Below are 26,008 nucleotides of genomic sequence, written 5' to 3'. Positions count from 1 at the left end.
AAGATCTGATGATTTATTTATAATTTTAGTGACTTCGATCAAAATTTCGATTTTTTAGATGGAATAGAATTTATTAAAAATAATCATTAATTTATTTCAACTAATTTTCTTACAGATTGCCAAGTATCTAGCGATTTGCCCTGTTTAAAAAATGGAGAACAAGTGTTGTCGGAATATGGATTCAAGGAGACCAATCTTATTTGGGATATGAGCGGTCTCGTGACTTTAACAATTGCAATGAATATCATTGGATATTTCGGCCTACGAAGGAGGAGAAAAATTCAAACGATATTATAAATAACAATAATACAATTATTTTACATAAAATAATTTATAAATTATATACTATAATATTACTTTCATAACCTTTCACCTATTACTATATTACTTTCATTAATACATAAAATACATAATAATTAATTAAAATAATTAAAATATTAAAGTTGCCAATGTTATTTGTATATTACAAACATTTTAGTATATGTCAAAAATGTTTTATAAATTGTTAATCTAAATGAAATCGAAAAATGATTTTAATTACTTTGAGAGCAAGATATTTTAATTATTTCTTTAATTAATTATATAAATTTAGAAATGGTAATAGAAATGAATTATATAAAAATTTGTGCATTTTTATAAAATAAATTTAAGAAGAAAAATATAGGTAACTTAAATTAATTAAGAGTGAAATATTTAATAAACAGGTTCCTTGCGACTTCTGTGCCTGATTACCAGAAAACCCGCTAGATGGCTGAACGAAAAAATTACTAAAAGACCAATTATGTCCATGGTGTAATGAGTTGGCAAGTAACCATATTTCTCTAGAACCCCTAGTCCGCTGGAAATACACGGCTCTTCCGGATCTGAAGAACAATCTTGAACATAAAATGTGTTGAAAAATATTTTCTAATTCCAATTATAATTAATTTTTATACGTTTGATATATTTATATTTACGTAATATTTTTTCGAATTGCATAGCGAAAAGCGATGTAAAAAAATTTTTAATTTTAAGAAAATAATCTGAATAAAGTTAAAATTTAAATTTTAAAAAAATTTGAAGAATTACAAGAAAATTTTTAATGGTATATAATTATCTTATTTCTAAAAAGAAAAGATTAATTAAAAAGTTATATTTAAATAAAAAAATATTAAACCTTTTCTCATGTAAAAATAAATAATTTTCCCTTAAAACTTCTCTATATTGTTATTTTCCAATTTTTATTTCGTAAAAACTAAAAAATCCATAATTCTTTATTTTTCTTTCACATTTTCATCGATCCTCTAATATTTAATAATTACAATCAAGCAAATATTTCCTATACAATTAAACAATTTATACAATAAAATGAAAAATAAAGAGATAATAGTAAATCTAATCGATTTCAACGAGCAATTACGTACTTATATGATCGATCAGAAGCCATTGCGTCAAGGAAACCGCTTCGAGGCCGTAATAGAATTGCGATAGATATTTCAACCAAGCGATACCAGGCGTCAAATATCTGGAAAAATTTCCAACGTTTCCTTTTTCCATCATTACTCATTACTCTTTAATAGAATTTGCAATAATAAATTTGCAATAATATATTTGATATTTCTTCTTTTTTTCTTTAATCAATTTCACTCGACAATATTAAACCTGTGATAAGACATTTAAATTTGATATTTGAGAAGATATCTTGAGAGTATTATTAAGTAATGGATCATAAAAATAAATTGTTACCAATTTGATTAATCTATATATAAAATAAATTTTGACAATCAAATTCTTCTTGATAAAATTTTTAACTGTTTTCTTTTTTCTCTTACCCCAAATGTAAATAGATCCCGCAGAACATCAGACCAAGAAAGTCCAATGGCACAGAAAATAGAGATGCCGTCTCCATCGATTTGAACGACGCCGATAAAAATAAACCTGTTTAAAAAAATCACATCGTCCTTATCAGTCATATTATTGGTTATATAATTAGACCAATATTTTTCAACGCTTCCTGAGATATGACACTCTTATAATAGCTAAATACGCTATTCTATCCTTCATCTTATAATTACATAAAATTCAAAAATCATTTCTTATATAATTAATATAAAAATTTAATAAGATGAAACAAATACAAAAATCTACTTTAAAATTTCTAATATTTTAAGTTTATACGATATTTATAATTTAATACATTCTCGCATAGATGTGTAGAAAAAAATAAACGTTTGAAATTTTTATTGTAAATTATTTTATATAAATTTATGTAAATAAAAATGATTGCAACTTTCGAAAAATTATTTTGTAAAGATCCATAAAAAATTATAGATCGTTAATTTTAAAAAAGCTTATCCCAAGCTTGTAAAAAAATTAATTTCCCAATATAAAATAATTTCCTATAATTTTTGGAATTATGTTTAAACGTTTAAATATTTATCAATTATACAACAATGCAGCAAGTAAATTGATTTATTTATTTATTTTTTTTTCTCCATTACTTTCTTCCCTTTTTTATTACTATCAAATTTTATCATTATTTTTCCTTCAACAAAAATCGATTTATTTCTCTTCCATATTCCCCTCTTTTGCCGAGCAAGTGGATGCTCACCAAAAGCGGATGCTGAAATGGCGCAGACAACAACCGGCAGTGCGAAGTAAACGAATCCTAAAAGTCCACCCTTCAGCCCCGTGATTGCGAATATGAAAGCTGAATACAGCAATGGCTGTATTATCGCCCCAGGTATCTGAAAATTTCCACCAAATCTACTATCCGTACATTGAAATCGGAAATTGGATTCCACCTCTATTCAACGAGGCAACATAATATCTCGAAAGCATGAAGGGGCCGATGTACAATTAAATTATAATCTTTCTCTACTCATCGAAAATTTATTTTTCTTAGCACAAAGAATTTTATAATTGTTGTTTCAATAATTACCTTATTATTTTATTATATTTTTATCTATATTTTTTTTTTAATTTAGATTTATCATTTAATAATAATTGTCCTGTTTAACGTTCACTTATTTCAAATATAAATATAATTTTTATAATTCTGCCAAGTTATGTTGTACTCGCGATTTTCTGATTCAAAAATTTATTTTTCAATCAATACAATATAATTAATTGCTTTTATTTAAAAATGTAAAATATGAAAATAAAATAAAAGAATATAAAAAAGAATCATAAATAATGGCATAAAGGAATATGTCAATCAGTTCAACTAAAATCGATATATTATTAAGATTCTTAAAATACCAAATGCTAAATAACAATATAAAAAGGATCTATTATTTAGATTATAGTATTTATATAACATTAACATGACAAACTTAACGTTCTTAAACTTAAGTGTATTATAAATCAAAAAAATTTTCAAAAAATAACTTGAATAAGATTCTCATTTACTGATTTGCTATTTTTATACATAAAAAGCAAATTGTTTATTTAAATAATATATCTTGGAAAAAATAAATGGTAAAAATATTTTGATATAAAGATCAACAATAATCGAGCACTTATCAAATAAATCTCACCAAAACGATAACCTTGCTGATGTAATATGGAGCTGGACCATAGAGTCCACTAGCGATGTCGCGTAATAAAAGTGGCAATTCCCTTGGAAATGTATAGAAAACGGCATAATTGAAGGTGAACACCGTCTCGACGACCACCAAGTATAAAAGACCTTGCATGTTCTGTATAGTGTCTTGATTCATCGCTTGTCCCGAGATGTTCATAAAGGGCAACCCTATCAGTACTCCTATACACTTTAAAAAGCCGTTTGTCGATTTTTATGAGAATTTAAAAATGGATGAAATTGGGAAAAATTGGAAGAAATCCATACAAATTAAAGAAACAATACCTATCTATTTTCTAATTAAAAATATCTATCATTTTTCAAGATATATTTGAAATTCTACGCTCTTTTTATCTTTCAGATAATATTGGAAAGTCTTTTGTAGAAATTTATTTTTCTAAAGGAAATGATACAATTTTCAGTGTTCTTCTATTTTTAAAATAGAATATATGTATATATTCAAATAGAACACTGTATAATTCAGTCTGCAGATATTGGATTTTATTGGAATTAAAATAATTTAATAAATGATTTAACTTGGAATTTAAGGATTATAAATATAATCTACAAAAGTATTCGAATCATTTGTTAAAAATTTGAAATTTGAATAGTAGAACTATTTAGTAGAATAACTTACAATAAATCAGAAAACTTTTATCTGATCAATATATAATAATCTACTGTAATAATAAATAAAAAAGAATTGAAATATTTTTATTAAATGTGATAAATACATATAAAATTGTATCATCAAAATTTACAAAAAAACAAGGAATAAAAATATGGATTTTAAAAAATATTAACACATATCTTTTCCGTTTAAATTTTTAATTAAAAAATATTCTCACAGATTCTAGTGTAAATTTTTCCATAATTTCATAAAAATAAAATTCAATTCACATAATGATCCAAAATTCATCATAAATAATAGTCCAGATCAAAGAGATTTGGATCAATTTAAATTTCAATTTAAATATATTCCATTAATTTCTTTTTATAAGTAATAAAATAAAAACCAACTAACTTTATTAACTGCCTACAATAAAATAACAATAATTATTTTATTCTTATTATGTGCATTATTGTATTATATTACATTCTCTACTTTAATTATATGCTCATCCCTCAAGAGATTAATTTTTCCTTCAATTTAATATTTAATTTAGCACAAGCTTCTGCAACAATGGCCGAGATTATGATGGAGGAACAATTAAAGCACAAAAGCGGAGGAGCAACCGGAAGGGGATCAGACGACTTAACGTTGGTCAAAAGGGAAGCAGAGCTAACGACAACTTACCATGTACGTTATGAATCGCAAGAAAAGAGTCGTGTAATTCCTCTTGTAGTCGAGATAGATGCGCCACACGAGCCAGTGCAATTGCGTCAGGAGCCGAGCTTTTTTGAAATTTTTCAGAGATAAAGAGACGTCTGAAAATATGGAAGGCAGCTCCATGGACTCTGTGACGCAAGAGTATTCGATCAATTTCGACACCCTCAGACCGTATTTCGATTTCTCGTATTGATCACAGATCCAGTTCACCTGCACACACGTTCATCTTAATTTCACTTTCTATCTGACCGCAGTCGAAATAATTCTTTATTTTTAACGAAATAGATACCAAGAAGAAGAATTTACTCCATAAAATTTCGTAAATTCATTTTTTTGTTGATTTCGTTGCTTAATTGTAATTAAATTAGAGATACATCTCTATCATAAATAATTTTTCTATAATACATAAGAATTATATAAAAATATAGTTTTAGAAAATTTAGATGTTAAATTGTATTATCAAAAATGGTCTTTCATACCAGGAGTGGTATTTTTAAGTAAAATATAAACTTGAAGAAAAAGAAAAAAAAAAGAAATTACAGTTTTTAAACAATATATATTATTAAACTTTATTATAAGAGAATTGCTATAATTTGTCCAATCGAAAAATCAATCATGTCAATTTTTTAATATAGCATAAAATGAATTATTTTATTACTTAAATGCTATGAGGATAAATATATCTTCATAAATTGGAAGAAGCTGCGAATTTTTTGATTTTATCAATTTTTGTTTCGAATACCTTTCTATAACTCTCAGCCTCTTTGTCACGAATAATGGATAGCTGAGAAACGTAGAATTCGGCACTATTGAAAGTTGGAGGACAAGGAAGGTTCAAGCTGTAAATTATATATAAAAAAAAATAATAAGTTAATAAAATAAATTATTTCAAATTTTGAGATCATTGGATCCTCTTTTATATAATATTTGTAAATTTTCAATCCTTCAAGTTATCGTGAAAAGAAATTACATTAAAGAAAAAGGATTAAGTGACTTTTTATGATTTCTAAGAATTAATTTTGAAAAATATTATATTTATATTGTTAATTCCTTAAAAATAATGAGTTTGAAGAAGTGATAAAAATCTTAAAATTTTAACGAAAAAACTTCGAAACTGAATACAGATATCATAAAAATTAACTTTACAAATTGTATAATCTTCCTTTAAAAAACCTAAATAACATGCCAATTTAAATTAACACCGAATGCAAGTTTAAATACCAAATATTCATTCTCAATTCATTTCAAATTTCTATGCTAAATAAAACAATAAATTCAGAATAATTAAACTTAATTTAAATAACAAATATTACAATAAATATTACAATCGAACCTATCGAAAAATTCCGTGGCATCTATAGAGGAGCCTTGGAAGGCGACTCTACCACCAGAGAGTAGTAAAACCTCGTGGAATATCTCCAATAAACCGGAAGCAGGTTGATGCAACGAGCAAATGACTATCCTTCCGCTGGCCGCCACTTCCCTGAGCGTCCTCACCACAGTCATGGCACCATAGCTGTCCAACCCGGTAGTTGGCTCGTCGCAAAAGAGAATGCTCGGCTCGGTGAGTAGCTGGAAAAATTCTCTATTCTATGTGTATTTCATATTAAGGAATTTTTGCGAGCCAATATTAAACGTGAATCTTCTAACACATTTTTCGTCCTATAAAATATTAATTGATGCATATGTATACAATTGATATGATAAAATCGATTCAAAAGTACAGTTTAGTATACAAAAATATCGATTGAAATTTACGTTAGATAAAGCAAGACGGAGAATGAGGCAAATGGCCCTGTCTTGCCTCATCTCGAATAAACTTCAATTGCATAATTTAATGTGTAAGTTTTAAACGATATTTTTGTGTATTAACTCTTTGTTTTCAAAATTTGAAAGTTGAAAATCTTATTATTATGAGATTTATGAATGTTTCACTCGTGAATTTACGTGCGATAATTAAGAAATGATAGATAATTGTCAATAGATAAGACAAATATGCGTATTACTTTATGTTATCAGAGCTTTGAATTGTTTCATTTGCTTTTATCATTGCATTTTTATGATGCATTCATTCCTGACTTTTCAGATCGGGATGGAATTCGAATCTTTGAGATCTCAACAATTGAAATTTTTTTTATCTTCGAAAATTTCTGATATTCCTTCAACTTCCAAAATTAATATAAAAAAAATTTTATATTTGATCTTCCATCCTTGAGAACTTTAAAATTTTTCGAAAACTTGAAATTAAATTGAACTTCCTTTCCCCTCAATTTCCTTTTTTTTTTTTTTTTAATTTTTTAATAGAAATAATTAACTTACCTCAACAGCCAGAGTGACACGTTTCCTCTCACCACCAGACAGAGCGGATAGTTTTGTGAAGGTGCATTTTGCCAGGCCAAGTTCTCTCAACAGAATCGTTATACGTTGCCGTCTGAAGTTGGCCCTCAGCCTTCTGTCCATTTTCATGCACGCCTTGATCGACCAAGAACAATCGCCAAGTTTTAATGGGCCCGAAATCCAATCATTCAACGTTTAAACGAATTAGTCAAATGCTGATGGTCAGTTGAACATTGATAAAGCTTTTTAAGTTAAAAGTTATACACGAAAGTTCATAAAATTCTCGCTTAAATTTTCCATTCAATGGAAACACGAAATGAATTTTTCACCACGGAAAATGAAATATTGAATTTTAGACGAAGTTTCACTCTGGAAATTTGACCTTGAGTCTTTGGATAATATCAAAAATTGAAATTATTTATTAACTAGTATTTAGTAACATTTTTGAAATTATTTCTTCTTGTAATACAATTCTAAACTTTTGCAATATGATTGGATACCAAACGGGAAGATAAATAATTTTTATTTCTACTTTCACTAGATAAGCATTGGAAATAATATTGAAATTAAGTGAATGTGATGTATTTAAAAAAATTCTTCGCACTTTTGTATGTAAATAGTCTTAAAGAAAAGAGAAATACAAAGAATAAAAGAATAAAAAAATGTGATGATCTATGAATTCTTTTTCAATCGAGTATAATTCGATAAACGGAGGAGCACGATATCCCCAACAAAGGAATCCCTGTTTCATTAAATTCAATTACAGGGATCTCGATCTGTCACAGTCATGCAATTTCATTCTATTATACGTGTAACGAATCAGGATATTATGCTTTATACGCGATATAAATCACTTTATCGATCCCGAATAAGAGGCAATTATTTAAAATCGTTAACTGTTGATCGATACGAGTTTATCGAAATCGATTATTCGATCCCCTGTATCGTGAACCGTCCCATAAACTTTGACCAGTTACCGGTTTATTCACGATTCGATCGTGTTTCACCGAGATTCTACCGCCATCGTCCATTAAAGTGAATGTGATTAATGGGGGAGGGATTGGATTTACGGACTTCTGTCGGTCGTGAAATATTACTTATCAAAGAAACACTTTCGACACCTCTATATCTTCATTTAATTGAAACATTTCCAATTATAAATGGGAATAATATAATTTAAAATAAGAATCTTTCAATCTTACTATTCTTCTGATGGATCAAATATCATTTATTTAAAAATTTTCTAATAATTTCAATGATGATGTGTGTATTTCAATAATTTCAATCAATGTATTTATATATATATATATATTAATGTAAAAAAAAAAAATTAAAACAAAAATAATACATATAAATATTCAGATTTTTAAATATCCATCATTATCTGCATATTTGGATAATTTTAGCTCTATCAATGGATCAATTATTATTTTTATCTATTTATAATAAAAGCTGAAAAGGATCGTATCGAAAAGGATATCTTCACATCATTCTGAGAACCAGAAAATTTCTTAAAGGAATGTAATTGGAACGTGAAAGGCTCAAGAGCCATTGTAAAATTAATTAGGCTATTGTAATTGGACGAACCATGAATTCCATATGCTCTTGGATTGTCAGCGATTCGATTGCCAAGTCCGTTTGTGGAACGAATCCAGATATCCTTATCATCTGCTCGGTATCGATAGGCTTCCCATTTAGCAAGACGTCACCTGTCGCTTTGCCTATTGAAAACACATCGATCAAACATCTCTTTGTTTTGATTGGAAAAATTGTAAAAGAGTAAAGAAAATTTCCTATTTTTCTAATTTTATAAAATTATATCTGTTACATTATCTTCTGCTTTATATTAAAATTGGAATTTTATGTAAATGTAAAGGAAAAATGTTTTACTGAACTTAGATTTTTGGAGCAATATTATATAAAAGAGATAATTTTTTAAATGTAAAAATAAATTTATCAAATTTTTCTAAGAATAAATATACAAACAAATAAAATATAGTATATATATATATATATTATTTAATTAAGCTAGAATGAAGCAAAACCATTCAAACAAAATTAATACATAAACTAATGTATTAATTTTATTACTACATTATTAATATTCTTCTTTGCTATGATTTCTAATAATGAACTAAAAAGAATGATATCTTCAATAATAATAAATAATTCATAAATTAAAAATTAAAAAGCAAAAGCCAAGTCACCAGCCAAAAAATTATTATTATTTATATTATTATCTATATAAAAATAATTTTGGATATAAAGAAATTTGAAATAGACTTGGAATACATTGAATTAAATTATTCATTTCAATATCAAATGAGAAAAGAGAAGTTGAGAGAAAATATAGATATTATACATGATATGATGTAATGTATACAACATAACATAAATAAAAATTAAGAAAATGAAAAAAAAAAATACTGCTAAAAACCTATTGTTTAGAAAACCAAAGGATTAAAATTTTTTTTCAAAATTTTTTGGATACAAGCTAACAAAATAAATGAATCATCTTATGAACCTTTGACACGTCTGCTAATAGTTGCAAGAAGGGTAGTTTTTCCAGCGCCGCTGCAAATCGAGAAGTTCCTCTGAATGAAGGAAAAACTTTCAACCCTCTCGTTGGAAACAATTAACCCTGGAATACTAAGCACTCGCAATTTTCACGAGCCACGCTCGGCACATCCAATTTTATTTCCCCTTGCTCTACTCTCCACCCTCTTTTTAAGCATACTGTAATATTAAACGCATCAGCAAACTGTTCCCTTGGTTAAGGAGTAGCGAGAAAGAGAGAGAGAGAGAGAGAGAGGGAGAGGGAGAAACGTTAAAATCTTAATCCAAGAACGTTAAACGTTAACAACTTCTCGAGATGTGTAAATCTTACATGTGAAGCTTTTGTTAATAACGCTCCAATTGAAATTTTAACGATCTATAAATTTGTTTTATCGTCCGGGTTCAAGAGGTGGTGAAAAAAATGTTCTTTTATAGCGTTTCACGTTTCAACGTGTTATATGGAATATAACTCTGCACGAATGAGCAAATCGTTTTGAATGGTTGAATGTAAAAAAAAGTTTCATTGGATAATATGAAATGAATTTGGATGGTGTGCCATTGTGGTGTGAAGTTTTTTTTTAGATTGACAAATTTTATAGTCTTCAAATAACGATTCATAAAGTTTTAAATTCTATAAAAGAAGTTATATTTATTATATTAGAATATAGAAAAACGTATTTTATTGAATAAAATGGAATATCTTTAATATTTACTATGTGTCATTTGATGTATAATTTATATCAAAAGTGAAGGAATTTTTAAAAATCAGACGATTGTTGAAAACTTTTTAATATTCAAATGATAATCTATAAAATCTGAAACTTTTTAAAAAGAACATTTTTATTAAATTAGAATACTATTATTAAAATTCACTGTAAAATTAGTACATTCTGTTGAGAAAATTAATTAAAAATTGATATATCATAGTAACATTAATTAATTTTAATGATAAAGTACTATATGGTAAAGTGGAATAATTTTTAAAATACATAAATTTTATAAGAAAACCATTTTTCACCCATGAAATTAGGACATTGTTAAATCTCATTGCTTAATAATTGAAGGAAACTGTATTAACTATTGTATAACTAATTATTAATTTATATATTGAAAAACTTGAATAAAAACGATTCACGATTCGTATTTAGTATTCCAGAGTTAGAAAAAAATTCTCAATGATTACCTTGGTCCCATAATCGCCATCAACATTCCAGAATTAACTATACCATTGACTGGAAGCATATCAAAGAATTAATCTTTTATAATAATTCATATTTATTGATTTAAATCTATCTATATCTGATTAAGATATTATATTTCTTTGATTTTTCTAATGTAAAATATACCTCCATGGAGTAATTGAATGAGCTCAGTGTATTGGAAACCGAAAATCGCTCGAAGACTGCCGCCATTGGTCTTTCTCTCGACCGTGTAAGAAATATTCTTCCAAGTCAGACACAAATCAGTTGGTACATTTAAAGGCAAAGTAGGATATTTCACCTGCTGCTTCATCTGAAAAAATTTAATACAATTTATAATTACTTATTTCTCCTTCTTTTCTTTTTCAATCATCAAAATTGAATTTAAATGATTTCATTACAAAGCAAATAAATAAATAAATAATCTTCTATATAATAAAATTTACTTTATAACTTTCTTCCAATAAATAATTTCATGAAATTTATTATAAAAATTACTAATTTTTCAATACTCGTAAACTGTATAAAATTAAAAATTTTAAAAAATGTAAAATCTGAAAACTCATGACGCTTCATTCAGAAAATTCCCAAAAAACAGATGAACAAAAGTAAAAACGAAATCGATGTAACGTCCATCGAGCTTCCAATGTGATTCTCGTGTTTAGAGAATGGATAAAACGTATTTAAAATCAACAATCGTAATTATTCAGAATTGAGTCACTATTATGAAACGCAAAAGATTAAAAAAAAAAAAAAAGAAAAGAATAAGAAAAATTCAAATAGATTCATAGAAGATTTTTGTAATTATACAAGAATGTTTATTGTAATGAGCAACCCTTCCACTCAATGTCTCATTAACATAAGATCACGTTCGATTATATAAAACACAAGTCCGGCTTGTGAATCAACAAATATAATGCTGTTTATGTAAGTGTTATCTTTTAATTAAACTTTAGATTAATGTATTTATATCTACTTTATCAATTTTTTCAGAATTAAATTCCTTTTGTAAATAAAATAAAAATTTTCTTTTTTAGTAACAATTATTTATGATAAATATATTATTATTGTTTTCTTTTTGCAATGTTTGTTTTTAAAAAAAATATAATGGCATTAAATTTAATAAGATCTGTTTCACTAAGAATATATGTATAATCAATTGTCTTATAAAAATTCTATTATCCATTGTATCGAAATCGAATATTAAATGAAATCTAAATTAATACAGATTAAAAAAATAAATATAATAACGATTGCTATTGTTTATATGTTTATCTGAGATTATTAAACTGTATTCATATCATATTCGTATTATAAAAATATTGACTGTATTTATTATTCAGTTATTAAATCATTTATTTATTCGAGGAAAATATAAATTTAACAAATAGGTAAATTTCTTTTTAAAAAAGGCTCAAATTTTATTAAATTATATCTTTCTAACAAAAAACATATATATGTAATATACATATAATAATTAGAAAAATTATTTGCACATATCTTTATTTTTCACTAATCTTAATTATATTATTTTTCCTAAGATTTAGAAATTCAAATATAAATAAATTTTCTGATGAATACAGATTTTATTTTTAAAAGAAACTTACTTTATATTCGTTTATATATATATATATATATATATGAGTCAAGTGAAGAATTCTATGAAGCAAATGTATCATGTTTAACTTGCACGCATGCATTTATCAAACCGCAAAACTTTTAAAAAGAAAAAATCAATCATGTACACGAGGAGAATATCCCTATGAAAAATGAGAATATTTTCCTAATAATAATAATACAAATATCATTGATATCTATCTCAAATCGTAAAATAAATATCTCTAGTAAATTATAAAAAAAAAAAAATAATATTTAACATAATATTTTAACATTTTGTTGGAAATTTAAGAAATTTAAATTTTTATTCGAAATTAATATCTTTGCAATCTTCATCTGGGAAAAAAATATTATCCAATATGTGTAAAATATAAAATATAAGAAATATCATTAAACATTATATGTAATATATTAATGTAAATATGTAATATAAATACAATTTTCGAGTGAAGTATGCATGAACAATATAAGAAAAAAAAAAAAAGAATTAAAAAAGTTTTAATTTCAAAACACATTTAATTTTGTCATTTAATAATTAAAATAGAAAATTTCGTATTAATCTTGGAAATAAGTGTGCCTATGCTTAAGTATTTCGTTACACCTTAATGCACATCTGTCTTGATTAAATATTTTGTCTTATTCTTTTTAAGTTCACATTGATAAGATAGTAGACCATACATGTAATATTAATATATTCACAGGATATCTTCAGAAGATTAATTCTATCAAATGCAAAAGTTGGGATGCAAAAATGTGAATTAAGATATATTTATTAAGTTATAAAGAAATAAAGTTTAGACAAAGAGTGATGAAGATAGAGTGTACCTGCTCCATCTAACATAAACTTCATTTGCTCGTAATTTAATAAATAAAACTTGAAGTGATATATATTTGTATACCATTTTATATTCATGCTTTAGCCTCTGAAATCGATCCTTCCAAAAGTATTCAATATAATATTAATATTTTATAAGAACAAATAAGATTTAGTCATAATTAAATCATAATTTATATTTCTTTTATCTTAATTTTATAAAAAAATCATATTATCGTATTAATTTACAAATTTTTAAAAATTTACAAATTTTATACATATCAGAAAATTTTATTATCTTCATTTTCAATTTATTTTTATGTAAAATATAAATTTCTTAAGTTTCCAACAATTATTACAGTCTAAATTCATAATGATATCTCGATACTGTGAAATATTTCATAATTAAAATATTTTCTTGTAAAAATAATTCATATATCATTATGGACAATAAAAATTATTAAAAAATATTTTGAACAAATAAATTATTCTTCATTCTCACCGTTATAAATTCATTTTAAAATCCTTTTATTAATTCCTCTACGTCTTTCATTTTTTCCAAAATAATCAATTAATAAAATCATTTTCAACATAAATCGTTCATGGCAAATATTATATCCACTTACTCTAACCGTATCGTAGAAAATCATCTCGCAGAATCACTATACAACAAACAGTTCTACAACATTTCCACAATAATTTATTCACAAATCACCAACAAACAATAAATTATTTACCCGACAAATTGTTCATAAATAATCGAAAATAGATACATAAATAAGGTCTACTACAATTAATTTTTATCAATTTGAAAATACTTCGAAGATCCATGGAACAACACGTAACCATCATTATGTAACATCTTCGTGTATAATGAAACACAAGATATTAAGTGATTATCTATATAATCGACGAATAATTAAAAAATATCATTAAAACATGGTATTCTAATTAAAATCAGTTATCACTTTTACTATTACAAATTAATTTTAAATAGAATAATTTCCACGAAACACTAAACTAACCGATAATACAGGTTAGTTCTACAGTTTTTATTATGGCGTATCGGTTGAATGAAGTGCAGGAATTAAAACGAGAGACTGGTCAAGTTGTAGTAACCAGAGTGGAGCTTTGCTCGCGACACCATCGCAAGTGGTTTTGTGAAAGAATAAGCGACTGTGTGTCTTATATGGAACGGAAGACCGTTATACAACGACTATAATACAACGAACTCGTTGGTGGAAACAGTGAAAGGATTATGCTACAAGAAGACGTATTTCTTAGCGGATTGGCGGATATTAGAGATGCTAAATCTACTTCAGATGGGGGTGTATTCAGTTGGATAGTTAATGATCTTCTTGTGTATACACAATTGGTTGGAAGTTAAATTTTAATAATTTTTTTTTTAGAAATTAAAGATAGTAATTATTTATTAATGGTTTATTATTGAGGTTTATTATTTTAAACAACTTTTTATGATTATAAATGTGTCTGTTGTTATAGTAAAGAATATTTTTTGTTATATACATAAAAAATTTTTGAAGATAAGAGGTTTGGAATAAGTTCAAGTTAGAAATTGCACCTATAACGTTTGAAATAAATTTAGGTTAGGTTTAGGTTTGGATTGCGGTTGGAACAAGTTTATGATAGGTATAAGTTAGATAGTTTTAGATTAAGTTTGGATTGTGTTTGGATTTTAGGATTAGATTTAGATTAAATAGATTTAAGTTCGATTTAAATTGTGTTTGGAATAAGTTTAGGTTTAAATTAGATTTTAGTTCGATATGTATTATTTTCTTTGATCCATCCACACTTTCTTTTCAATATTATAGTAATTAAATTTAATACTTCTTTATATTGTTTTGTTCTTTCTTTCTTTATTAACAATAATTTGTATAAAATATTTTTTATTACTAATGTTTGGTAAAAAAACATGAAATAAATCGTTCGTGAAGCCAAACATTTATATGTATGATCATTTCTATTTATTTTATTTTCGATTAAATCATTTTAGAAAGTTTTTATTTAAAAAAATAGAAAATAAATGAATCTCTTTAAAACATAATTATACATATATTTTCATATTCTATAAATCTTTATCTTTATTACAAACTTGTTTAAGATAAATGTACTCTAATTATAATTGAATAATCAATATTTATCTTGATTCTATCTGAAGATTGCTCAAATATCGTAACGCGTACTATACTTTTACGCATATTTTTATATTCTATGAATACTTTTCTATGCATATCTAAAACGATCCAACGATCTGATAATCGTCATTGATCGATCGAATCAACGAAAAACGAAAGATGGATAACTTAGCGTGGCATCGGCGTGAGGTTGTCCGCAATCGCAATGAAACGATGGAAATATTGGAATCGGCGCAATATGATTCCACGACGGATCGCGAAATGAAACGAAACAATGTTTGCGTTGCGCGGAACGATGAATCACCCTCTTCCTCCCTCTCACACCCCTGTTTCCCTTGCCCTTTCGCCTCTTCTCAGTCTCTCTCGTTGCCTCTTTCTCCCCGGCTGGGAATCGAAGATTTGTTAATATCGAGCGCCTAGCTAGTGCCATGTCAAAATGGCCGACGTTTAGTCCACCCTTAGTTCCGATTTAACCGAACGTTGATCCGCGACGCGTATGTTAACGGTTTCGATTATTTATCATATGCAAAAGTTTCGATGGAAGGGTTTAATTTAATTTCTGCTAGAGTTTCGATCATTTTAACCCTTTTCAAAAGGTTAATTTCGTTTCACTTAAAATTAAGGGCAGAATTTAGAAATTAAGAAAGAATTACGTACAGGGTGTTCCAAAAATCGTGATTCTATATGCAAAAATTTCGATTATTTGTTGAATTCTTTTTCAGCACTCGTTTTCAATATTTCGTTCCATTAATTTTATTAAATTAAAAAGACAGAATTTAGGATAAGAAAGAATTATGTACATACAGGGTGTCCCAAAAATCGTGGTGATTCTAAATGTAAAAGTTTCGATTATTTGTTAAATCTTTGTATTCGTTTTTAATTTCGTTCCATTAATTTTAAAATTAAGATCGAAGAATTTAGGATACAAATTATAGAATTATCTGAGCGTTTCAAAAATTGTACTGTAATCGATAAATGATAATTTTATATGCAAAAATAAATCGAAGAAAAAAAATGATATTTTTTCACGATCTTTGTTTTCGAAAGAAATAAGTTTAAAAATTTGTTAAGTGTCTATATATTAATTGGATTGATCAGATTATAGTTTTTAAAAATGTTGTAATTTTTCGTAACAGAATGAACTTCAAAATCATTATCATTTGAAAATTTGAAAAACATGACTTATAATTTTATATTAGATTTATCATTATATATAAGTAAAAATGTTTAGATTGCTGATATTAATAAGATTGTCAATTATTATTGCAAAATATAATTTCGAAAATTTTGGGAATTTTAGAGATGTAATAGAGATGTAATAGAAGTCAATGAATTTAAAATTTGACTTTTTTTAATATATTTCAAAATTTTTTATTTTTATAAAAAAAATATTACAGTTAATTATTATTATAATTATAATTATTTTGATTTAAAAACTAAGAATTAATAATTGTTCTAAATAGGCCATTAATGTCGGTAAAATGATATATTAGCAAAGTACGAGAATGATAAGTAAGATAAGATTTGAAAACTGTAACAACATTGCAAATATTAACTTCTACATTGTGTAGATATTTTGTAGATAGTCATACATTATAAGTTTTTAATTAATTTCTGGTGCGATTAGATTTTATCACGATAAATATAAAATATCTTATTTAAAAGAAAAAAAATTTGATTAGAGATTAATAATATATGTGATTATATGTTAGTAATTTTTATAATATATTATGTTGATGAAGTTAATAACAAGAATTTTCATCTCTTAATAAATAATTTAACAAATTTATTCAAAAAAGGAGACATAAACAAATCGTGATTTAACTCAATTTTATCATTAATCATTCAATATTTAATATTACGGATAATATTTTTATTCGATATTGATTTTAATTGCAAGAGATAAATTTATTTATACATAAATATATCCTGTGCCATTCCTTTCATAATATTAATTTAAAATATTCAATATTTAAATATTGTACAATATTTTCTTCCTTCGTAAATCATTAAAAAAAAATTAATCATAACAATTAAATATTTTCTTTTTATTTATAATAAAAAGAAATTTTTAACAATTTTAAAATTATTTTAATTAATTTTGATAAAGAAAGAGGACTGATTTTTTTTTTTTTTTTTTAACTTTTGGAAATATTCCAATTTTCAAATCGAACGATTCAATCAACAAAATTATGATTATGTTCGAATCATTATTTAAAAAAATCCCTAAAAAGATGAAGAAACATACAGTGTCACAAACTTTCCAATCAAGCTGTACGCGTATTCGTGTCGACGTTAAACACTCGACTGTGCTAAACCAGAGCTTAAACAAGTAAACGCGCGAGAAACATCATCTAATCGCGTCGTGAACAGTTGACAGTCGTGCGCATGTTTTGTCGTGTAGTTAAGTCGAAATTACTACTAAACTATTCGTAAAAATTGCATCCGTATCTCACTAATAATATCATCAAAAAAAAAAAAATCTCGATAAACGAATAATTAAAACGAAAAAAATCGAAAATGTGTTCGAATTCGACGACCGTGCTACTGAAAAAACGCGAAAGGACACAAAATTGGATCCCTGAGGAGAAAAACGCCTTATTCTCGTTAATCAAAGGACACGTGAGTGCGATCGAAAACAAAAAGATCGATGCGGCCGCATCCGCGATGAAAATGTTAGCTTGGCAACAGATTCACCGTGCCTTTCGCGGGATATTCTCCACAGACAGGGATATCACCAGAATGAGAGAACAATGGAGAAGAATGAAATCGCAGGCGAGGATGGAGATGTATACTTTTGCGGAAAAGGTTAATCAATTGTTGCATTTCTGTTACATCGATTAGATCGCGTTTATATTAAGCAATTTGTGATCGATCAAATCGATCGACTAAGAGTAAATAAAAGTCGTATTTACATTAGACAACTTAGGTTGACAACCAAAGTTGATTACCAGTTGATTTTCGACGAATCGTATTGTTTAAATATATATATGTATATATGTATATGGCGTGTGATGGAAGAGCAGCGATCCAAAATATAAACACGAAAGGTTAAGTTTTAATCTGTCGATAATATTGTGTATTTGTGTTATTGTTCAGTATGAGAAATATAAGCATTGAAGCTTTGACTGAAGGTTAGTTTGTTTTTATGATTAGATGTAAACTATTCTAACGTGAATCAAATCGATCGAAAATAGATGAATTATTTAGGCTTTTCACAAACGTCAAAGAAAAAGAAAGTTTTAACGTTCGTCATAGCATTATATTATAAAACAGATGCGTATAAACTATACCTTATTTCTGTGTTTTATAATATTGGATTTACACTGCTGTTCTCGAGAGATACAATTGTAATAGTTTACAAACTATGTATTCATTGTGAATATTTTTACGAATAATAAGCAATGTGCAACGAACTAGCCAGCGAATAATATTTATAAACTTAGTTCGTTGGTGAATATACGCCTTATGCTACGTTGTAAAAAGAAGGACATCCGCTTTAAGAGTTTAGCCTGCTTATTGATTTCAATGACTTTGAAATATATTGTCAAAGTTGTGATTTTGAAAATTTTTTTGCTATGTATATTCCTACTTTAATTTCAAATATTTTCATAAAAAAAGTATTATCAAATTTAAGTTTACAAATACATTCTTTCTATATGGTCACCTAATAGGAATTGCATTATATATATAATATAATTTAAACAATAAAGAAAAGTTAATGTTAGATTAGGTTATATGAGATTAAATTTTATTGATTTATTGCATTTTATATAATTCATTGTAATATAAATTACTTTTAGTTCAATTAAAACTTATATCAACTTATTATAATTATTATATACATTTAGAAATTCATATGATCAATTTTATTATGATTCTTAGGTTTCTATTTATTTTTTATCTAATATTAAAATCTACGATTTAAAATTGTTGATCTATCATAAGTCTATCTATCAATGTATCAAATATGAGTAATAATATATTTGTCATAAAAAGCGAAATATGATATATGTTATCAATTATAAATTTAAGTCTAATAAATGTTTTTTTTTTTTTTATAAATAGTTTCTTGGAAATTAAAGTTAATGATACTAATATAAATATAGAAATTATGATAAATGATAATTTTACAAAATATTTCGAAGTTATTAAAATCCGAAAAAATTAAATTTCTAAATAATTGATATTTGATGAATAATTGAGCTATTTTTATTGAACAATCAAAAGTCGTTAGTATTATGTTACTACGAAGAACTTGATCAATTCAGTGTTCGATCAAAAGTTGCCTAATGTAAACGCGGTTTTAGAAACAATAATGATTGATCGAATGTTTGAAAAATGAATGAGCGTGTCTTCAAGAACCTTTCTTTTTGATTAAGAAGTTTTTAAGTGGAGATTATAGTTTTAAATGTTTTGATCTTTTCAAGATGGATTTTTTTTTAATAATAAATGCAATAATAATAGTATCAATTTATTTTAATTTTTATTATTCTAGAATAATTTATATGAAAAAATAATTTGTACAGAAAAATTAAAAAATTTTTTTATATCTTTATTTAATGTTGATGAAATAAATCGGATTTTAAATTTAAATATAATAGGATCTTTTTATAAGATTAAAGAAGCTTTAAATATTCAAACTCTTTTTATTTAAAATTGTGATTTTTCTGTTATGTTTTTATTACAACAAACAAACATGTGACTTTTAGCAATTATTTCACGTTTATTTAAATATAAATGCATAAATATATATATTTGAAATAATTATTTTTAATATGTATTATAAATATGTATTTGTGTATTAATGATTACGTATTTTAATTTAATCATACGACGCTATTATTTTGCACATTTATAAATACACATTTATTAACATATATTTTAATTCATGTAATTTTTAATACCTACGTGAATATCCAATTATTAAAAGCAATTATTATTTATTGGAATAACAAAATAAAAATATTGTTTTACTAATTTCCAGATTATAAGAATCGATAACGAACTTTTCCTTCAATAAAATTTATTTCAAATTATCCTACGTTTTTATACAAAAGAGATATTAATATATTTAATCAATAAGAACAATGTTTTTTAATTGTTCATCATGCCAAAATCAAATTATTTTATAAAGAACCATATTTTATATCTTCTGTGTTAAAATTTTATCATATATATATATATATATATATATATATATATATATATATGATCTTCAAAAAATACAAAAAACAAAGTAAAAACTTTATTATTTTCATACGAATATATACATAAATATAAAATAATCATTTTAACCTACATACATCCAAGTTAATTAAAAATTAAAATATACGAGGAGAAAACACCAAATTGTTTATTTCCTATTAAAAAACGCATTAACCTATAACGCTCAAACGTTTGAGAAAAAAATATAAACATTCTCCTCCTTTTCCTATGTGAAACGCATCACAAACATCGCAAACATCACAAGTTTTATCATTTTACATTTTACACAAAAATAACACGAGTACCGATTACAAATTAGATGAAAACCCTGGGGCCGGAAGAGGCGGCCAAATGTCGCCCATCAGATCTTTCCATCGAAGTATGGAAATTAATGGAAAAAACGAGAAAAAACGACGGAGACAAGGATCGTTCGGACGAAAACGGTCGGAGAAGTCCAGAAAATTTGACGAGTTTGCAGGCAATTTTGAACAAGCTGACGGCCACCACGCCGGAAGTGACTACGAACGAAATTAAAGTTGACGCGGATAGCGACGAATACAATACAGAGGAAGACAGCAGTCAGAGTGAAGTTCTTAAGGAAAAACCAGGTGTCCAGCAGAAAAAACGATTACGGATTTCGGAGGAGGAGCCGATAGATTTGCCTGAACAAGGATTCAATTCTATGGATACTATGATTTACGATGGTATCTATAATTTTTCTCGAAATATATATATATATATACATATATTATAGAGCGTTTGATAAATGGAAGTGACTCTATATGTAAATATAAATAGAAAAAAAAAAACAATAAAATTTTTTTTGTTTGAGATTTCTGAAAAAGTTAGATGTTATTTATATTGATATTATTATATTACTGTATTATTGCTAGAAGATTATTTATATGTGAAAATGTAGAGTAGAGAATATAGAATAAATTTTTTCAAAAATTAATTTTAAAGAAATAAAATTTTATTCTACATTCTTCATTTATTTTTACATGTAGATTAATTTGATGATATATAATTTAATGATAATTGATTTATATACTGTTAGAATTAAAAAAAAAATTGATAAATATTTGATAAGTTTCTAATTCTCGATTTTCTTGAAAACGAAACTTCAAAATATTGTTCTTTTCGATTTATTTTTATATATAAAGTCACCTTCTATCCTGTTTTCCATTAGTTACTTTAGACAAACATGAACATTGTTTTAAAATTTGAAAAAAGAAAATCGTAATAGAGAGTTCATAGCTTTTTTTTTTTAAATATTATTTCATATAGTGAAAAGAAATAAAATAAATAAAACATATGTTAAATATTTTATGATTTTAAAGGAAATGAAACAATTTCGTTTAATTTTTATCTGTTTTTTTTTAATAGAAGATGGTGTATCTACGTCTTACATGAAGGAAAGGAATAGTAGGTTTAATAATGAACAAGATGAATCTATTCAAGGACGAATGTGGATGTTCGACATGGCTCAGAGAGAACATGAGTTGAAGTTAAGAATGTTAAATATTGCTTTAGAAAAGGTAGAGTTGCAGAAACAGACTGCGATCAACGAGTTGAAAACTTCGGAGATCAAGAGGCAGCTTGTGGAGAATCAAGCTGCTGAATATTACAGGTAATTTCATAACTGTTCTATAGAATATATATTCTATAGAATAAATAATAATATTAAAAATAATTATTAATTATTTCTAATAGAAAAACGTTTCAAAGAAATGGAACAAAATTTTATCTAAATTTTTACTTATTTAATATTATTCACGATATTTACATAGATAAAAAATAATATTGATTATATATTACCTAAAATAATTTTTTACAATGAAATTTTTTTATTTTTTTGAGAAAAGTATATATAAAATTTTATCTCAATATTAATTTTTGAATTTTAAGGATTGATGTTTTATTAGAAAAAAAAAATAAATAAAAAATGAATTTAATGAATACGAATTATATTAAAAAATATTTTTTTCTCTAATATTAAATTAAAAACTTCTGCTTTGATCCTATTTTTTGTTTAAATTCTTTACATTTATTGATAATCATTTGTATTATTAAAAACATTATATTTTTTTATTACAAAATATTTTTTTCATTACCAACAGTAATTGTTTTAATTTTTATATTTATGTTATGATAAATATAATAAAAATTTTATATATAAAAAATTGAATTAATATTGCCGCCAAATATGCATCAGAACAGCCATCTCGCGGACATCCTACTGGATTAATACATTGTAATGTTCTCTTTCTTATAATAGTGTATGGTTTCCAACGGAATAGTATTATTTGCTATATTATAATTCTTCTATCCGGAATGCAACGAGTTATTACTACAATTTCTCGAAATATGGCTTTATTGAGGTACAAAAAAACGCATTTTATAAGGATGTTTAATAAATAAACTATATAGATTTTTATATAGATTTCTTTTTTTGCGTAGTTTAAATTGATCCCTTTTGTACAATACTTGTATAATAAAAAGTAACATTTCCATTTATTTTTCTACGAGATAATTCTTGTAATAAATTACATTTAGATTAAAATATATTCTTATGAATTCTGAAATTCTATTCTATGAATAAGTTTGTAAGATTTTCTTTAATTTCACTATATATACTTATGTAATAGTTATTGATTTTATCATTATGGAAAAATGGTTTTATCATGCATATTTTTATCTAATTTTTTTTATAATTATAATTTAGTTGGAATGTTTTTTATTATGTGAATATCGATGTTTTATATTCAAATATTTATTGTATTGACGATATAAATGTACTCTGTGTATTTTTAACTGCTACTATTGTGTCGAAGCTTTTTTTTTGGCACTATTAATATTGAGACTAATTAAAGTTCAATCATTTTTTATTATTTGAATATCGATGTTTTATATTCAAATATTTATTGTATTGACGATATAAATGTACTCTGTGTATTTTTAACTGCTACTATTGCGTCGAAGCTTTTTTTTTGGCACTATTAATATTGAGACTAATTAAAGTTCAATCATTTTTTATTATTTGAATATCGATGTTTTATATTCAAATATTTATTGTATTGATGATATAAATGTACTCTGTGTATTTTTAACTGCTACTATTGTGTCGAAGCTTTTTTTTTGGCACTATTAATATTGAGACTAATTAAAGTTCGATCATTTGATTATTTTAGCCAAGTAAGAATGATTGGAGAACGTGGATCTGGAGCAGGTAAAGGAGGTGGTGGTGGTGGCTCTATTCGTGAAGCTGGAGGATCTTTTGGTAAAATGGAAGCTGCTCATGAAGATCAGTATTTTTATAATCTGGTTAGTTATTACATTTTTTTTTGGTACTAATTAAATTTTTATGATGTTTTACTTATTATTTATTATTTTTTTATATTACAAACAAATATATGATATAATAATTGAAAGGGATTTATTTAGAAGTCTAATTTTTTTGATTTTAGCAAAAAGAACAGTTTAAAAAACTTAAAGAAGATCTTCATGATGAAATTTCTTTCCATGAAGAACAAATTAAACGTCATCAAGAAGCTATAAACCGCCATAAAAAAAGAATTACAGAAATGGATAAGAAATAAAATTATCCAACACTATGTATTTACTTTTCAAGCGATGTTATTCTTTGTAATGTAATGCTCTTCTAAATAATTATATTATTATTAATAGTAATTATAATAGATATTTATGTCTGTATTTTTTTTAAACTGAAAAATTATATATATTATATATATTGAATATAAAATAGACAATTTATTTTCTTCTTGTATTTATAAAATAACAAAGCTTATATATATTATATAAGTTTATATAAGCTTATATATATATATATATATTATTTCAAATGAAAAAGTTTCAATACAAATCGACCATCTCAATATTTTCAATTATATTTATATTCAAATGTTTCACTGTCTGTGACAGAAAGTCGCAAAATTTCTGTTCCGTTCAATTTCATGAGCGATTTGTTTTTCGTAAAATTAATGATATTAAAAATTATAAAAAACAATGTTTCGACATTGTATACGAAAATTTTCGTCCGAAGTAATGAAGATTAAGTAAGTATAATATTTAAAAATTTAATTTGCAATTTGTAGTTAAATTTAAAAAAATTTTTTTTTATGGTTATGTCATTTCTTTTAAAAATAATCCGACAATTTGTCCGGTTTGAATAGTTCTAGGTATTTAACAAGGAAGTACAGTGATTCTAATAAAAATAAAACTTCAAATGACGATATTGCATTTGAAGCTGAATATTATTACAAACAGGTAATTTTGAATAAATTATATAATCATAAACAATAAAGACATTTGATCATTTATTTCCCAGGATAAAGAATTATTAGAAATGTTAAAACAAAAAATGCAAGAAGAAGTAAAATGTATGCAAGATGAAGTTACATCGATGCAAAATAAAATTGACGAATATAATCGTACTATTAATGAAAATCTTCGATTTTTAAAAGGTCTCGAAAAAGATATTTCGGCTAGTGATAAAAAATAAAAAAATATATTTTTTTTATAATTGTTTTTTTTAATAATTTGAGACATATTTTAATAATTGCTAATAATATATATATATATATATACATACATATATATATTGAGTATAATAATATATTATATATTGAAATTAGAAACCTATACTGGAGCAGTATAGTTAATGTAATTCAAAGTTTTACATTTTATAATTAAAAAATGAATCGTAAATACGATAGTTTTTCTTCCAATTCTTATTTTGAGATGAAAAATTTACGTAAGCTTTTATTTTGTGATTTTTGAAATCTACATAAGTTAAGAACACATTTTTTATTATATGAAACTCACCATGATGTCATGCCATTTCCCGCCATTGCTTTTTCAACTTCAACTTATTTTTTTTTTGAATCTTGTTTCAATTTTCTAAAGAAATAAAATAAAATAATTTTAAATTGTTTTATATATAACGTTAATAATTTATTTTGTTATTTTATTTTTTAAAAAATAAAATGATTTTGGTAAAAAAATTAGCAGAAATGTATTTTTGTTAAATTCTTTGTTAATTTCACTTTAATTTTGATTTTAAACTACTTACATATCATAATATTTAATAAATTTTCTTATTGTATACGTAATTTATTAATTTTTTGTTAAGAAATATAATCACTCTCATGAAAAAATATTTTAACGAGTTTAAATTATTCACACAGTATCGAAAGATTGCTTAAGACT

The 26,008-nt window shown here is 25.1% G+C and overlaps 4 protein-coding genes across 13 annotated transcripts in view; 3 read left to right on the top strand and 1 right to left on the bottom strand.

Moving 5' to 3' along the window:
- Window positions 1-341, top strand: part of LOC100867452 (protein brown) — a 55,185-nt gene extending 54,844 nt beyond the window's left edge. For both annotated transcript variants that reach the window (XM_086902731.1, XM_003695751.4), the window contains one exon: window positions 116-341. In XM_086902731.1, coding sequence (XP_086758857.1) covers window positions 116-297 — 182 coding nt within the window. In that variant the 3' untranslated portion in view covers window positions 298-341. The remainder of the gene's footprint in view (window positions 1-115) is intronic.
- On the bottom strand, window positions 312-26,008 carry bw (brown). Of its 8 annotated transcripts, none has more exons than XM_086902729.1 (15): window positions 25,872-26,008; window positions 25,625-25,699; window positions 11,132-11,297; window positions 10,969-11,017; window positions 9,754-9,803; window positions 8,817-8,950; window positions 7,212-7,364; window positions 6,226-6,464; window positions 5,635-5,731; window positions 4,860-5,102; window positions 3,519-3,752; window positions 2,591-2,726; window positions 1,812-1,917; window positions 1,404-1,504; window positions 312-875 (listed from the first exon to the last, which is right to left on the bottom strand). In XM_086902729.1, the coding sequence occupies exons 2-15, from the start codon at window positions 25,625-25,627 to the stop codon at window positions 694-696; spliced, it is 1,893 nt and encodes a 630-aa protein (XP_086758855.1). In that variant the 5' UTR covers window positions 25,628-25,699; window positions 25,872-26,008; the 3' UTR covers window positions 312-693. The 8 variants fall into 8 exon arrangements, with proteins under 8 accessions (XP_086758855.1, XP_086758851.1, XP_086758854.1 ...); XM_086902725.1 differs by having other exon boundaries at window positions 6,226-6,482; window positions 25,872-25,984; XM_086902728.1 differs by lacking the exons at window positions 25,625-25,699; window positions 25,872-26,008 and adding an exon at window positions 14,441-14,665 and having other exon boundaries at window positions 6,226-6,482.
- On the top strand, window positions 17,687-24,542 carry LOC100863659 (ATPase inhibitor mai-2, mitochondrial). Of its 2 annotated transcripts, XM_086902736.1 has the most exons (5): window positions 17,687-18,379; window positions 21,099-21,483; window positions 22,166-22,409; window positions 23,971-24,103; window positions 24,247-24,542. In XM_086902736.1, the coding sequence occupies exons 1-5, from the start codon at window positions 18,092-18,094 to the stop codon at window positions 24,376-24,378; spliced, it is 1,182 nt and encodes a 393-aa protein (XP_086758862.1). In that variant the 5' UTR covers window positions 17,687-18,091; the 3' UTR covers window positions 24,379-24,542. The 2 variants fall into 2 exon arrangements, with proteins under 2 accessions (XP_086758862.1, XP_086758861.1); XM_086902735.1 differs by lacking the exons at window positions 17,687-18,379; window positions 21,099-21,483; window positions 22,166-22,409 and adding an exon at window positions 23,004-23,160.
- On the top strand, window positions 24,688-25,507 carry LOC147658454 (uncharacterized). The gene is made up of 3 exons (XM_086902734.1): window positions 24,688-24,855; window positions 24,973-25,066; window positions 25,128-25,507. Exons 1-3 carry the CDS (start codon window positions 24,806-24,808, stop codon window positions 25,299-25,301), a joined length of 318 nt encoding a protein of 105 aa, XP_086758860.1. The 5' UTR covers window positions 24,688-24,805; the 3' UTR covers window positions 25,302-25,507.

This window comes from Apis florea, unplaced genomic scaffold (assembly GCF_048593485.1).
Source record: "Apis florea isolate Af1SG1 unplaced genomic scaffold, ASM4859348v1 contig_2272_pilon, whole genome shotgun sequence".
Lineage (NCBI taxonomy): Eukaryota > Metazoa > Arthropoda > Insecta > Hymenoptera > Apidae > Apis > Apis florea.
Note: the sequence above shows the minus strand (reverse complement) of the source record. Positions and strands in the feature narration are given on the sequence as shown.

Coding starts and splice junctions, on each gene's coding strand:
- bw (XM_012489479.3), bottom strand. CDS start 14,065: ATGATTTTCTACGATACGGTTAGA. Junction 6,483..7,211: donor GTGTCACTCTGGCTGTTGAG/GTAAGTTAATTA, acceptor AAATACACATAG/AATAGAGAATTTTTCCAGCT. Junction 1,505..1,811: donor GGGATCTATTTACATTTGGG/GTAAGAGAAAAA, acceptor AAATTTTTCCAG/ATATTTGACGCCTGGTATCG.
- LOC100863659 (XM_086902736.1), top strand. CDS start 18,092: ATGTGTTCGAATTCGACGACCGTGCTACTGAAAAAACGCGAAAGGACA. Junction 21,484..22,165: donor GGATACTATGATTTACGATG/GTATCTATAATT, acceptor TTTTTTTAATAG/AAGATGGTGTATCTACGTCT. Junction 22,410..23,970: donor CAAGCTGCTGAATATTACAG/GTAATTTCATAA, acceptor TGATTATTTTAG/CCAAGTAAGAATGATTGGAG.
- LOC147658454 (XM_086902734.1), top strand. CDS start 24,806: ATGTTTCGACATTGTATACGAAAATTTTCGTCCGAAGTAATGAAGATT. Junction 24,856..24,972: donor TCCGAAGTAATGAAGATTAA/GTAAGTATAATA, acceptor CGGTTTGAATAG/TTCTAGGTATTTAACAAGGA. Junction 25,067..25,127: donor CTGAATATTATTACAAACAG/GTAATTTTGAAT, acceptor TTTATTTCCCAG/GATAAAGAATTATTAGAAAT.